General features: G+C 34.1%; 2 protein-coding genes across 16 annotated transcripts in view; both read right to left on the minus strand.

The window, feature by feature from the left end:
- Positions 1-11,001, minus strand: part of LOC107921301 (MADS-box protein SVP) — a 28,759-nt gene extending 17,758 nt beyond the window's left edge. For 4 of the 15 annotated variants that reach the window (XM_041086475.1, XM_041086472.1, XM_041086469.1 and 1 more), the window contains exons 1-2: positions 5,693-5,829; positions 5,203-5,386 (exon numbers count right to left, since the gene is read on the minus strand). In XM_041086475.1, coding sequence (XP_040942409.1) covers positions 5,203-5,384 — 182 coding nt within the window. In that variant the 5' untranslated portion in view covers positions 5,385-5,386; positions 5,693-5,829. Of the gene's footprint in view, positions 1-5,202; positions 5,391-5,692; positions 5,869-10,879 lie in introns of those variants that run through there. The other 11 variants (XM_041086471.1, XM_016851183.2, XM_016851180.2 and 8 more) reach the window with 8 other exon arrangements.
- LOC121213571 (uncharacterized) lies at positions 9,409-10,584 on the minus strand. The gene is made up of 2 exons (XM_041086361.1): positions 9,895-10,584; positions 9,409-9,455 (listed from the first exon to the last, which is right to left on the minus strand). Exons 1-2 carry the CDS (start codon positions 10,376-10,378, stop codon positions 9,409-9,411), a joined length of 531 nt encoding a protein of 176 aa, XP_040942295.1. The 5' UTR covers positions 10,379-10,584.
- Positions 11,002-14,632: the final 3,631 nt, after the last annotated feature.

Consider the following 14,632-nt stretch of genomic DNA (forward strand, 5'->3'; position numbering starts at 1 on the left):
ACTAGTGAACATCAAGGCTCTAATTACTTCTGAAATGTCAGTTTTTTCTTTCTACAATCTCATTTTTGTTGTGTATTTGTACAAGAACTTTTGTGAACGATTCCATGTTCGGTTAAGAAAACACCTAATTGATTACTAAAAAATTCCCCACCATTGTCACTCCGAAAACTTATATTTTCACATCAAATTGTGTTTTCACCATAGCATAAAAAGACAAACACATTTTTAACTTCAGACTAAACTTTTATTAAAAGCACCCAACAAATACGAGTACGATCATCAATAAATGTGACAAACCAACGTTTTTCTGAAAAAGTTAAGATATTGAAGGTCCCCAAACATCACTATGAATTAACGAAAAAGATTTAGAGGCCTTATATTTTTAAGGTGAAAAGAATGACCGGTGATGTTTAGCCAATTCACAAAATTCACAATGATATGGACTTCTATTTTTAAATAGATTAGGTAACAAATATCTTAAATAGTAAAAATTAAGAAGTCCAAGCCTATAATGCCAAATCATAACCTTACCAAAATTAGAAACAGAATTTAAACATAAAGTAGTTGTTGGTTGACTCAAATGGTCGTCATCAAGAAAGTAAATTTCACCAAATTTTTTAACATTTCCAATTATCCTCCCCGAGACCATGTCCTAAAATTTACACATAAAGGAGTCAAATATAACATAACAATTTGAGGACTGGGATAATTTGCTAACCAATACGAGATTACAAGCTCGATTTGGCACATGTAAAACATCATGTAAAACCAAGGAAAATGAAATTTTAACAGTGCCTTTTCCAACTATTGCCGAGAACGACCCATCTGCTACTTTTTGTTTCAAGACGTTAAACTTTAATAGCAGGTACTAATTTTTTTGTTTCTTGCACAAGGTGTAAGTTGAAAAAAAATGATTACTAATCATATGATCACTAGCTCCAGAATCAACGATCCACGTGCTTATTTTACAAGGTTTGACACTAAAAAAGCAAAAAAATTAGTACCTAATTAGGCAAAAGAGGAAGATGGATTATTGGATGAAATAGGAATAAAAGAATCCATCCGAAACTGTAGTGATTTAGAAAGCTTGTGTAGATACTCTAATTGTTCCTTAGTGAATGGAAACTCTCCCAGATAACTTTGGCCCTCATAATTTTCATTAGTTGTTTGAAAAACTCTACTATCTTTTGATCGTGAACCACGACCATTGCCACTCTTTTATCTTTCATTCGTCGGTTTCCCATGGAGCTTCCAACCGTTTCTTGAGTGCGCCAATTTTTCTTGTAGTGATCGCACCAAGGATTTTCCCTTTTTACTATCTATCATTTTTTTAATAGTTACAATAGTAGAATTATCATCATTAGCTTTAAACTCTAGCCTTAAACATTACTTTTCTCCTTGTCTACTCTCTTCTAACCTCAGAAAAAATCTCACGAAGTTTTAAAAGCAATTTTTTTCCTAAAATTCAAGATCTCACTTCATCAAATTCTTTATTTAAACCAGCTAGAAACAAATAAGCTCATTCGTTCTCTTCTTTTTTCATAGCTTTTACACCATCTCAAGGACACTCTCATTCATCATTATAACACTGATCCAACTCTTGCCAAAGATACACCATCTCGTTATAATAAAAAGTAACTTCCTTTTCCCCTTGCCTAACTTTCCAAAGTTTTATTTTTAACTCAATAATCTGTGAAGCGTTTTCTAAATTTGAATAGGTGTCTTTCACAGCGTCCCAAGCATGTTTCGCAATCGAGAGAAAAAGAAAAAGTTTATCTATGGATACTTTCATAAAATTAATAAGCCACGCAATTATCATAGAATTTTTTGCCCTCCACTTACTCATCTTTGGATCACCCACCTATGATTGATGGACTTCTCCAGTTAAATAACCTAGCTTGCCGCACCCATCAATTGCTAATTTTACAGACTGCACCCATTCCAGATAATTATTTCCATTCAGCTTGTAAGATGTCAACTAAGAAGAAATGTAAGACGCCTCTGTCCCTTAAGTCGTACTCTTGGTAGTTGTTTCAATGGTAGAACTTTCTTCCCCTATTTAATTGTTGAATCTCTTATCTCCAATGAAGGTTGTTTTAACCAGGATGTTACTAGAGATTTAACCTAGCTCAAATGCCATGAAAGTTTTTAATAGAGCTTTTAATAAAACTATTCTATTTTTTATTAACTAAAGAACTAAACTTAAATAGAGAAAAGAGTTCTAATCCTAAATGGTAAAATAATTTCCTTATTCTAATAAATTACTAAAACATAAAGGTAAATAATTTCTTATTCTAATAAACTACTAAAAGATAAAATAAAACATTCCTAGAATATGAATAAAATTTATCTACCTAAATAAAATTTATCTACCTAAATAAATTTAAAATATATAAATATTTCAACACAATTTCTGTTATTTTGGTTCTTAGGTGTGAGGTGTTTTTTTTTTTGGTGCTTTTTCTTCGGAAATTTTGGTGCTTTGGTGATGAGTTTTTTTACTCATTGTCTCACTGGCATTATGCTAGCTTTGTAACCTTTTTGGTTCTTAAAAAAATTAATGGCTTAGCAAAAAAATAAATATGAAATAAACAACAGGCCAAACAAAAAAAACATTAAAACAAGGAACGGTTTAAAATTATTTCTTCAGCAAAACTTCCTCTTGAGGAATTCACCAGAAATGAAAAGAGTAAGGTAAAAGATGCCTGCTATTACTACTGCGAGCGGTAGCACTAAACTCCAATTGGCAATCAGGGTCCAAAGCATACAGCAAATCCATAGATGCTAGCGGCAAAGCCTAAACATTTACTGCTACTATCGATGAGCGAACTAGCTTCTTCTTTTTTTCTCAATAAGGGATTTTTTTTTTTAATACAAGGAACCAGAAAGTTTCCCCAAAATCAAAGTTTTTTTCCTTTATAAGACATGATAATATATGACTAAAAAGAGCGAGCAACAACAGGGTCCATGAGCATGAAGCAGCACAAATACATGAAAAGATCTACTGCACAAGGAGTTAGATATTATTTTGCACTTTTTATTCAAAAAATGATAAATTAGTCTCTATAATTATTTCAAAAAGAAAGCAAATTTTTTTTATGTTAAAAATCTTATCCATTTCTACTATTAGATACTTACATGACTAACGAAATAACCAAACAACTATACATGAATTAATTTATTTTTTTAATAGAATAAATAAATTACAATTCAACTTCTAATACAAAGTTCTCCATAATCTTCTTATTTGTAACAAATGTGTAAAAATACAAAACAAAACATAATTGAACGGCAACAGAAGTGAATACAAAACACAGCAGAACAAACAAGAAAGCAACTAGCTATTTAGTAATAGAAAAAATTAGTTGATATTGGATCTCAAACAAGAATCCATTTTGTACATTTAACATTCAAACTCGAATGTTAAAAGAATGATTCCGGCATGTATTCATGCTCGAATCTTACGTTCAACTTCTTTTTAAATTTTTGCATTTTGAGATTTTCAAAAAGTAAACTCCTATTCATGTCTTTTTACTTTAAAACCGAAATAAAAGAAAAAGTAATAAACTATTATGCTCCTATTTATGGGAAAGAGGAGTTTTTTTATTTATTTTGAAGATATTTTATTTTTTTATAAAATTTATTATTAATTTTTTTAATTTTAAATTTAAATTTGTACTAGTTATTTTTTTATATTTAACTATTGTAATATATGTAATAAACAATCTTTTGCTTTTATCTTATTATAATATACTAATAACCAAAGGAAGCATTAGTATATAATATTCACTTAAAAGGAATAGAGATAGATAACTAAATACTCTTTAATTAATACCCTAACCCATAAATTCAAAAAAGAAGTTTTCAATATTCAAAAAATAAATTGAGTAATCAAATATGCAATATTAATAAACAAGTGTATTTTTTGGGGCCAAGTCAAATAATTTATTAAAAACCAAAACGATTTCAGTACTAGCTACAACCTATTAAAGCAAAACATAGTATTTTGCAAGTTCTAATATCAACATTACCTAAAAGAAAAGTCTCAACTAAAACCCATTCCAGCCCCACAAAAAATACACAAGAAGGGCAACCAAAAATTAGCATTTTCCAGATTTTTTTAGACTTTTACGAACTCAACCTTTTTTAGACGTTAACCGGATAAATGGGTTCTTATTTGTAGAATTTATTCGCAATATAAGCTTTAAAAATTGTCAACTAACTTTTAGTTTAGTCTTAGTTAAGGTCTAAAGTTTAAGCTTCGACACTGAAGTTCCTCCCCGAATATATAATTTTGTGATAGAACTGGTTTTTGGAAAATATATCGAATATTCCGTACGTAATGCAAGAAACTAGACCTGAATGCAAAAACTTGTATGCTTGCTTACCAATAAATGCTCTTTGCATAACATTGATTAGAAACAGTTTGGAAAATGAGTCGGGATACATTGAAATCAAAGGTAAGATCTGATAACATATGAGGATTAATATATTGTAAAACATCCAACGCAACTAACTTTGGGAGATTAAACCTCACCCCTATATTTTAATATATATATTGAAACGAATATTTAATAAAAAATAAACATAAAAATCCAAACAAGATATAAATATAATATAATAATAAGAAGTTTGTGGGTAAATTTAAAATGGATATAATCTTTAGCTAAATGTGCCGGTAAAGATTCTCAACATATACCATGGAAAAACAAAGATCTCATACCCCAATAAATCAGTAACCGAAGGGCATAGGAAGATCAAATGCAAAGTGCCCAAATTTATCCAACACTTATGAACTAAAACCAATCGATTAATGAATAAAGCCAGGAAAAATTAAATCAAAAAGACATCGAGAATTTTTTTTAATCATAAAAAGATATATTGGTATCTTTTTAGAGAGAGAGTGTGTGGCTATTTTATGCAAAAGATATCAGTATGGTAGTATAGCCTCCACGATCTAAGGAATCTGAACAAAACAAAGATCATGTTACCAGGTTTGTTTAAGACTTAACTTTTTTTTTCTTTTTCATTAAAGGCTTAATTTTTGTTTTGGAAGACCTTTCACAGGATCTAAACCGGACATGGCAATGGAAGCTTACTACAAGTTCCCTTTGCTCTTTCTCTCCATCTATAACTATGATATAAGTAGACAGAAAGTAAAAGAAGAGAAAGAGTATTATTGGAAATTGATGGAAAATATACCTGGAGCTAGCAAACTCAAAGAGCTTTCCAGTAGCTGAGAAAATAATGAGAGCAACCTCAGCATCACAAAGAACTGAAAGCTCTTCGGCTTTCTTGAAAAGCCCTCGCCTTCTTTTAGAGAAAGTCACTTGCCTTGCCGTCAAGTTGTCGATCTTCTTGATCTTGATCTTCTCCCTCGCCATTTCTACCTTAAAAATAACAATATAAAAAAACAAAAAGATAAACAGTTTGCCTTTCCCATGTCTGATTTCTCCTCTCAGAGGAAAAAAAATTGCAACAATAATACATAAAATGACTTAAAAACAAGAGGGAAAAAGTGGCTTTTCTTGACTTTTTGTGCCAAGTTCATTTGAGGAAATTTTAAGCTGAAGCCCTAGTGAAAGACCCCATGTTTCAGATCCAGGTTTCTAAAAGAAGAAAGAAACTGACAGAACTAAAAACTCAGACACAAAAGGAGTAGGATTGGTGGGTTTACTTTCATTAATTTTACCTTATTGAGATATATTTGTTCAGGAGCTGGAGTTAGGTCTGGTGAAAGAAATCAAAAGCCTCCCAAATCCAGAGTTTTAAACTGAAAAATCATAAAAGAGAGAGAAAAAGAAAGGCAAAAGCCCTTTGGTTTGGGACTGTTACCTGACTCAAGAAAGGAAAGGTCTCCTCTTCGACCTGTTGGAAACGTGATGGGCCGAAAATTTACTTTTTATTACACACTCAATATATTACAATACGAAGATTACAAATATTTTCTCAATGACTAGATAGTCTAGCTGCTGCTAGATTTTAACTCACTCAAGGTTTGCTAACCTTCTCACTCTCACTCACGTTGCTTCTCTTATTTCTTTTTTCTTCTCATTTTTCTTCATTACAACACAAGTTCAAGCCTCTATTTATAGGCTGATAAAGTGACAACAAATGTGGCTATTAATCCACTTAATTTCCAGCCACAAAACATCTCAATAATGGAGCACTTTGTATGGCTAAAATTTCAGCACTTTGCATGGCACAAAATTGCTCAACGTCTCATGCTTCTAGATTATGCTTGGAGTGGGTTTGATTTCTAACACTCTCCCTCAAACCCAACTTTCATACCGAGCTTCTCTTTGAATTTGTTGAATGTCTCCACTTTCAACGGCTTTGTGAAAATATCTGCCAGTTGATCTTCTGTCCTGCAATGGACCAACTCCACGTTTTTGTTTTTCACTTGCTCTCGGATAAAATGATACTTCGTATCGATGTGCTTGCTTCGGCTGTGCGACACCGGATTCTTGGCAAGTGATATAGCGGATTTGTTGTCAACGTAGATGGTAATTGGACCTTCATTTGAAACACCTATTTCTCCCAAAATATTCTTCAACCACATTGCTTGGCATGTACAAGTTGCTGCGGCCATATACTCTGCTTCACATGTTGAGAGAGCAATTGTTTGTTGCTTCTTTGACGACCATGAAAAAACTGCGGAACTGATGTGAAATGCATATCCGGAAGTGCTTTTCCGATCATCCAAGTCTCCCCCATAATCGCTATCTGAGTAGCCAACTAATTTTGAATCTTGTGAGTGGGTATAGAATAAACCATGGTTCATCGTACCTTTGATATATCTCAAAATTCTTTTTGCGGCAATTAAGTGGTCTTGCTTCGGCTTCTCCATGAATCTGCTCACCAATCCTACTGCATATGTAATATCTGGTCGTGTGATTGTCAAATACCTTAAACTTCCAACGAGACTTTTAAACAACGTCGGATTTATCGACTCCCTTGTCGAATCAACACTTAGCTTCATCCCTGGATCAGCTGGCGTGACTACTGGCTTGCAATCCTTCATTTTGAACTTGTTCAAAATCTGCTCCGCATACTTCTTTTGAGAGACAAAAATTCCATCTTGCATTTGTTTCACCTCGACTCCAAGAAAGTATGACATCTCACCGATATCTGTCATTTCAAATTCTTTAGTCATAGCTTTCTTGAAATCATCAGACATACCTGGATTGTTTCCGGTGAAGATCATGTCATCCACATATAGGCATACGATCATGATATCTCCATATCCATTCTCCTTTGTGTACAGGGTGTGCTCGTGCGGGCTTTTGATGAATCCATTTCTTCGGAAGTACTCGTCGATCCTTGTGTTCCATGCTCTTGGGGCTTGCTTCAATCCATACAAAGCTTTCTTCAATCGGTAGACTTTGTCCTCCTTTCCTTGTATGCTATATCCAGGTGGTTGTTCTATGTAGACTTCCTCCTCCAAGTAGCCATTCAGGAATGCAGACTTGATGTCCATCTGATAGATTTTCCATTTGTATTGTGCTGCGACCGCTATGAGAAGCCTAATTGTGTCTATTCTTGCGACTGGAGCAAATATTTCATCATAGTCCACTCCTTGTCTTTGCTTGTAGCCTTTGGCGACTAGTCTTGCCTTGTATTTCTCTACTTTTCCTTCTTTGTTGGTCTTCGTCTTGTACACCCACTTGACACCAATCGGGCTATGTCCTTCTGGCAGACTTGTTAGCTCCCACGTGTCATTCCTTCTTATTGCAGCAATCTCCTCGTCCATGGCCTTCTTCCATTTATTGTCTTCAATTGCTTCTTCGTATGTCACTGGATCACATTCTGTCATTAGACAGAATAGTGAATAATCGAACTGCGTCTCTACAGGTTCCGTAGAATTGTAGATGTCGTTGAGACTCCGTGTTCTTGTGGGTGCTTCATCTGAGCTGCTGCTTCCGCTGCTGCTGGTTGGTGACGAAGGGGCTGTTGTACCAGGACTTTGATCATCGCCTTGTTCTTCTTGGTTGATGACATCATTGTCGTCTTCGTTGAAAAATAATCCTTCCACTTTCTTTTCTTCTTCACTCCATCTCCAGTAATCCGCTTCATCGAACTCGACATCTCTTGAGATAATCAATTTCTTAGTAAGAGGATTATAAAGTCTGTAGGCCTTACTTCTTTTGTCATAGCCTATAAAGATACACTTCTCTCCTCTATCGTCAAGCTTTTTCCTCTGTTGCTCAGGAACGTGTGCATATGCAATGCATCCAAAAATTTTGAGGTGTCCAACTCTTGGCTTGTGACCGCTCCATGCTTCTTCTGGTGTCTTGTGTCTTACACTTTTTGTTGGACATTGATTCAACAGATAAACTGCGCATTCAACGGCTTCAGCCCAGAAAGTTCTCGGAAGGTGTTTACCTTTTATCATGCTTCTTGCCATATCCAGAATTGTCCGATTCTTCCTTTCTGCAACTCCGTTTTGTTGTGGAGTGCGTCTGGCTGTTAACTGATGAATGATTCCATGATCCTTGCAGAAACTTTCATAAAGCTTTGCAGTATACTCGCCTCCTCTATCGGATCTGAGTATCTTCAAATATCGACCACTCTGTTTTTCCACCATTGCTTTGAACTCCTTGAATTTTTCTAGGGCTTCCGATTTTGCTTTGAGAAAATAAACCCAACATTTTCTGCTATAATCATCAATAAAAGTTAGGTAGTACCTGTTTCCACCGAGTGATTCAATGTCGTACGGACCAGATATGTCGGTGTGTACAATTTCCAATGGTCTTCTAGCTCTTCGAGATTTTTCTACTTCAAATTTCTGCCTATGCTGCTTTCCTTTGACACAGGCTTCACACAGTTGATCTGGATGATTAATACTTGGTAATCCATTCACCATATTTGTCTTCGACAACAGCTTCAAGCCAGAAAATCTGAGATGTCCGTACCTTAAGTGCCACAACCATGATTCATTCTTCAGATCCGTCTTCATGCATTTTATTTCTCCAGACTCGATGTCGAGGGTGAAAAGACGATTTCGCGTCATATCAACTCGAACAACTAATTCTCCACTTTTGTTCCTGATGGCGAGTGAGCGGTCTTTCATATGAACTTCATATCCTTTTTCTAGGAGTTGACCAAGACTGATCAGGTTGCTCTTCAAAGCTTGTACGTAGTAAACGTCTGAGATGTACTTCTTCTCTCCATTCTTTTGTGTTATAACAACCTTGCCCTTTCCTTTGATTTCTGCATGTGAGTTGTCTCCAAAAGTTATTTTTCCATGAACTGTTTCATCTAATTCTGTGAACAGCTCCTTTCTTCCACACATGTGGTTGCTTGCACCATTGTCGAGATACCACACACTTCTCTTGCGATCTTCATTTTCTCCGTAAGTGAGAAAGACACTTGATTCCACTTTTTCGTTGCCTTCTGCTGCGACTGCTACATGGTTTCTTTCATCCACTTTGTGTGTTGATCTGCACTCGTAACTGAAATGTCCATACTTGTTACAGTTGTAGCATTGTACCTGAGATTTATTTTCTTGAAATCTGCCTCGGCCACGACCTCTAGATCCACGTCCACGGTTGGATGTTTGATAATCTTTATTTTCTTGATATCTCCCATATGATTGATTTCCACGTCCTCGTGATCCTCTTCCTCCTCTGTTTCCACCACGGTAGCCTCCACGGTATCCTCTGCGGTTTCCTCTTCCTTGGCTAAAGTTATTACTTGTTTCTCCGTCGTCGACGGACAACTTGCTATGCAAGGCTTGATCAAGATTTTCACTATCTTCATTTAGCTTCATCTTTTGCTCATGGGCTTGCAGAGAACCCACAAGTTCTTCGAGCGACATCTTTGACAAATCTTTTGATTCTTCGATGGCAACGACTACGTACTCGAATTTGCGTGTGAGTGACCGTAGAATTTTCTCCATCACTCTTACCTCGTCAAGAGTTTCTCCATTTCGTTTCATTTCATTTACCACCGATTTTACACGATTGGCATAGTCATCGATATTCTCGGAGCTCTTCATTTTTAACATTTCAAATTCAGCTCTAAGTGACTGAAGGCGTACCTTTTTAGCTTTTTTTACACCTTGAAATAATTTTTGCAAAATCTCCCATGCATTCTTCGCGTTCTTCACATCTGATATTTTCTCGAAGGTTGATTCATCCATACCTTGAAAGATACTATTCAAGGCCTTTTGATCCTTCTTTCGTGCTTCTCGTAACGCCTTCTTAGCGTCATTTGATAAAGCTGCTTCTGTAGCGGCATCTCCGGGCTCGATGTATCCTTTTTCAACGATCTCCCAACAATCTTGGGAACCGAGCAAAGCCTTCATTCGAATGCTCCAATTTCCATAATTTGTCTTCGTCAATTGTGGAACTTGTAGCTGAATTACGTCGCCCATATCGACTTGTTAGATGAACACCAAAGGTACTCCGAACTGGACACGAACCGGACACGAACCGAACTCCGAACCAAGCTCCGAACCGTAGCTCTGATGCCACTTGTTGGAAACGTGATGGGCCGAAAATTTACTTTTTATTACACACTCAATATATTACAATACGAAGATTACAAATATTTTCTCAATGACTAGATAGTCTAGCTGCTGCTAGATTTTAACTCACTCAAGGTTTGCTAACCTTCTCACTCTCACTCACGTTGCTTCTCTTATTTCTTTTTTCTTCTCATTTTTCTTCATTACAACACAAGTTCAAGCCTCTATTTATAGGCTGATAAAGTGACAACAAATGTGGCTATTAATCCACTTAATTTCCAGCCACAAAACATCTCAATAATGGAGCACTTTGTATGGCTAAAATTTCAGCACTTTGCATGGCACAAAATTGCTCCACGTCTCATGCTTCTAGATTATGCTTGGAGTGGGTTTGATTTCTAACACGACCTTGCTTTTTAGAACTACATATAAAGAGAAGCTTTCTATATTTTATTTTCAGTCTTCGGACATTTTGTTTTTGGAAATTAAGAGTCTCACTCGGTTTTATTTTCCCTTTTATATGGAGAGAAAGGAATAGCCAAAATCAGCTCTGATCACCAATAATAGCAGATTTGATCAAACCAAACAAAGTAACTACATTTAACTCCTTTTCTTTATTCAAAATAATTCCTTATTTTGGGGATTTTTTTGTGGACGATGGCTTTCCGTACAATGGATAGTAAACGACTGCCATTGGCTAAAAACCCAAGATATTAACCCACTTTTACTTTAGCGCGTCACTTCCATCAATCAACCGACAGCGATAGCTCCAGAAGTCGTTTCTTTCTTTATCACTTCCCACTTCATATTTATATATCACCCCCTACCTCTCTTTTTCTTACAAAATTTTCACACGTGTTCCGACAATTTATTGATATAAAATTAAAATTCCATCTATCGGCACCAAAATAAAGATGTCCGCCGAGCCGAGTTCGGACTAGGTCTAAAAAAATTTTGAACCTCGTCCTAGATTCGGGTCCAGCTCTGCCTGAAATATGAGTTTAAAATTTTGTATAGGTGTGGCCCGAGAAAAATTTTTAAGCCTGAGTCTGGCCCGGCTCGGTCTATTTTTTAATAAACATTAAAATTTATTTTTAAAATAAAAAATAAAAAAGTATTTTAATAATATTTTAAAATTAAAAAATTAAAAAATATTTATTATATTTGAACCAAGCTAGAGTCAAAAAAGTGGTGCTCGATGCCCGGCCCGTTTTTTAAATAACCCTCGTTTTTTGCCTAAACTCATATTTTGAGCCTATATTTTTACTTGAACCCTCTCATATTTTGGGCGGACCGTCGGGCCGGACCAAGCTGCCGGCCCATGGACACCTGTACACCAAAACAGGTTCTGTTGTTTTATAAACAAGTTCCTATAAATAAAAAAAAGATAATGGTAAATTTTCACATGTACTTTAATAAAAAATTTGAATGTATCTTCCATTAAGATGTTATTTTTTAACTACAACACGTAACTCACTTAAATAATAACAGGTGTTGCTTCTTTTCTATTTTCTTTTTTATCTTAAAAGATGTTAAAAGAACTCGAAATTAATTTTTTTTTAGCCCAAGAAAAGCCTTGATGGCCTATTTTAATTTAAGTTTTAATATCATGAAGTCATCTTTTCAGTCTTTTTTATGCTAATTTCATACACTTTCTCCCATCGTATAATAATCGTCGATTTTTGAAAGCTCAAAAAAATAAAAAATAAAAACAACCCTCCTGGGAAATTTAGACATCGACTGTAGGGCTTGGTGACAAATCCACTTGGAGAGATGAGAAGCAAGTGTGTGATGTTCATTGAAGTTTTACGACATATTTGGTTAGATGAAATGAGATATTTATTTAAATTTGATTCAACAAGTTTAAATAAAACATCTACTTAATTTATTGTAATTGAATATTACGAGTAATATCGTTTTAACTTTTGTTCGAAGGGAAGCCTGAACAGCATTCAACGCACCCTCTTCTAAATCTCCAATTCCGGCTAGGAAGAAATAGGTGATAAAATAAGATTTTACATTATTAACCGGTTGAATGTGAATGTCGTCTCCAATTCTTCCTTCCCCTTTGGTTTCTATTCTATTCTCAAACCTCCAAAACCCCTCCCTTCACTTCTTTGCTATTTCCCTATTTTAATTCAAAAAGCAGGTCAGTTTCTTTCTTCCCTGTTTCTTCCTTTTAACGATATTTAAATTCTAGTAAACTTTTGACTTAATCCAAGTAGCATTATTCTAGGTTTTGCTTTTTTGAATAACTGTTTATGTTTTCCATTTCTGTTTGCTAACGGGTCTTGTGAAATTGATTTACTTTTGTTTTAGTAAGCATTTTTTTTAGATTCAATATGGGTTTTGTATTTTCGATTATAGTTATTTTGGAGCTCGAATATATATATTTTTTATAATTAGGGTTTTAGTTCTTAAGTTTTGAGGATTATATTTACAATTTTTTCCTTGAGTGTTAAAACGAGGGAATCTATTTGGTTTTTCTATTTCTTCATATATAGGCTTCTGTATGATTGCAACGTTGATGGAAATTGTGATAATATGATTGTAAAGTTTCGACAACATGATTTTACAGTACAAAAAATTGATATTTAGATTAAATCATGAACATGGAACACACAACAAACTTATTTTTGTAGCAATGCCATGACTAATGTTTTGTTTTAGAACTGTTTTATCTTTTGTTCAACTCGTTCAAGCATAATAATACAAAGATTTAAATATACCATTAATTTTCTATTAGTCTTGCATGTTTCTATTATCTTGTGCTTGCTTGTCAATGTCATTGTAGAGTTATAACTTTGTGATAGTTGTATTCTAGTTTTTGTTTTTGGATATTCTAAATTGCATATGATATTTGCTTGTGTACTTAAAAAATTGGATAGTTTATGTTTGGTCTAATGTCAAATTCAGCACTTAATTTTACATTTTTTTATTCTTTTTTTAGCAAATTTTGGCTCTCAACATTTAAAAAAAAAGTTAAATTTGTAATGCCTCAAAAATTTTAGTATGAATGGTATAATTTTGGCTTGAATGTTGAGAAAATTATGGAAAATTTTATGGAATGACTCAGATAAGAGGCTTTATGAAAATAATTTGATATTGGAGATGGTAATATGTTAAAAGAGTTGTGAAAGTGAAAATATGACAAAAACAACCAAATCATAAATTTTGAAAAGTATGAGGACTAAAGTGCTTTGACCTAAATGCAAAAATGTGAGTTATTAATGGTTAATTAACATGATAAAAATTTAGAATATGCATTGTTATTATGGAAATCAATTTTGGGACTAAATTGGAAAAAATGGAAAGTACAGGGACTAAATTGTAGATTTTCCTTTTTATCGAGGAATGAGCAAAAGTGTAATTCTCTTATCTCTTAGTAGTATATTAAATATTTATTATGAATCATGAAATTGAATTGATCTAAGTATTGAATTTTAAAAAGAAATTACTAAAAAGGGTAACAAAAAAGGGGCAAAATAGTAATTTTGTCGTAAAAAGGTAATTTGGTCAATTCTTGAGACTTTTATGATGGAAAAAATATTCAAATATTATATTCAATATCTAAAATTATTTTGATCCATTGGAACCCCGTATTAAGGAAATGGGCTTTAAATGGACAAATTTGGACTTAAGTTATTAGACATGAGCCTAAAGCCCATATGTGTTTTTTAGGGGATAAGAACCCTCATTAGCCCCATTTCTATTCTTTTCTAGCCAAAAACAACCCTTCTTTCCATTCTTCTTCTCCTTCTTCTTCTTCTTTTCTATACTTTCTCCCAAAATTTCCACTACCCACCTTAAAATTTTATTAAAAACTTCGTGGAAACAACATCCTGAGCTCATCTCATCCATCAATTTCAGCCTAGGGTTTATGGAGTTTTAGAGAGAGAAGTTAAAGCTAGAGTGAGAAAGTTACATCAAGGTAAAAAAAATGGCTTTCTACACCTCCATTTACTTTATATTTGTTGAGAAATGTTATGAGAAAGCTTGAAAGAAATTTATATTAATTTTTTAATGTATTTTATTGTATGAAAATTAAGGAAATGTTTATTTATAAAGTTCCAAGCTTGATTGAAGATGAGTTGAAGTTCATGGAAGTTTGATTTAATGTTGTAGAGCATCCATTGAGGTAACTATCATGGATGCTCTTCT

Source organism: Gossypium hirsutum, chromosome D01, assembly GCF_007990345.1.
Source record: "Gossypium hirsutum isolate 1008001.06 chromosome D01, Gossypium_hirsutum_v2.1, whole genome shotgun sequence".
Lineage (NCBI taxonomy): Eukaryota > Viridiplantae > Streptophyta > Magnoliopsida > Malvales > Malvaceae > Gossypium > Gossypium hirsutum.

Excerpts from the sequence above, each read along its gene's own strand:
- LOC121213571 (XM_041086361.1), bottom strand. The coding sequence starts at position 10,378 with ATGGGCGACGTAATTCAGCTACAAGTTCCACAATTGACGAAGACAAAT. Across the intron at positions 9,456-9,894 it reads CGAGGTAAGAGTGATGGAGA|TTACGAGTGCAGATCAACAC; the intron begins AAATTCTACGGT and ends TGGACATTTCAG.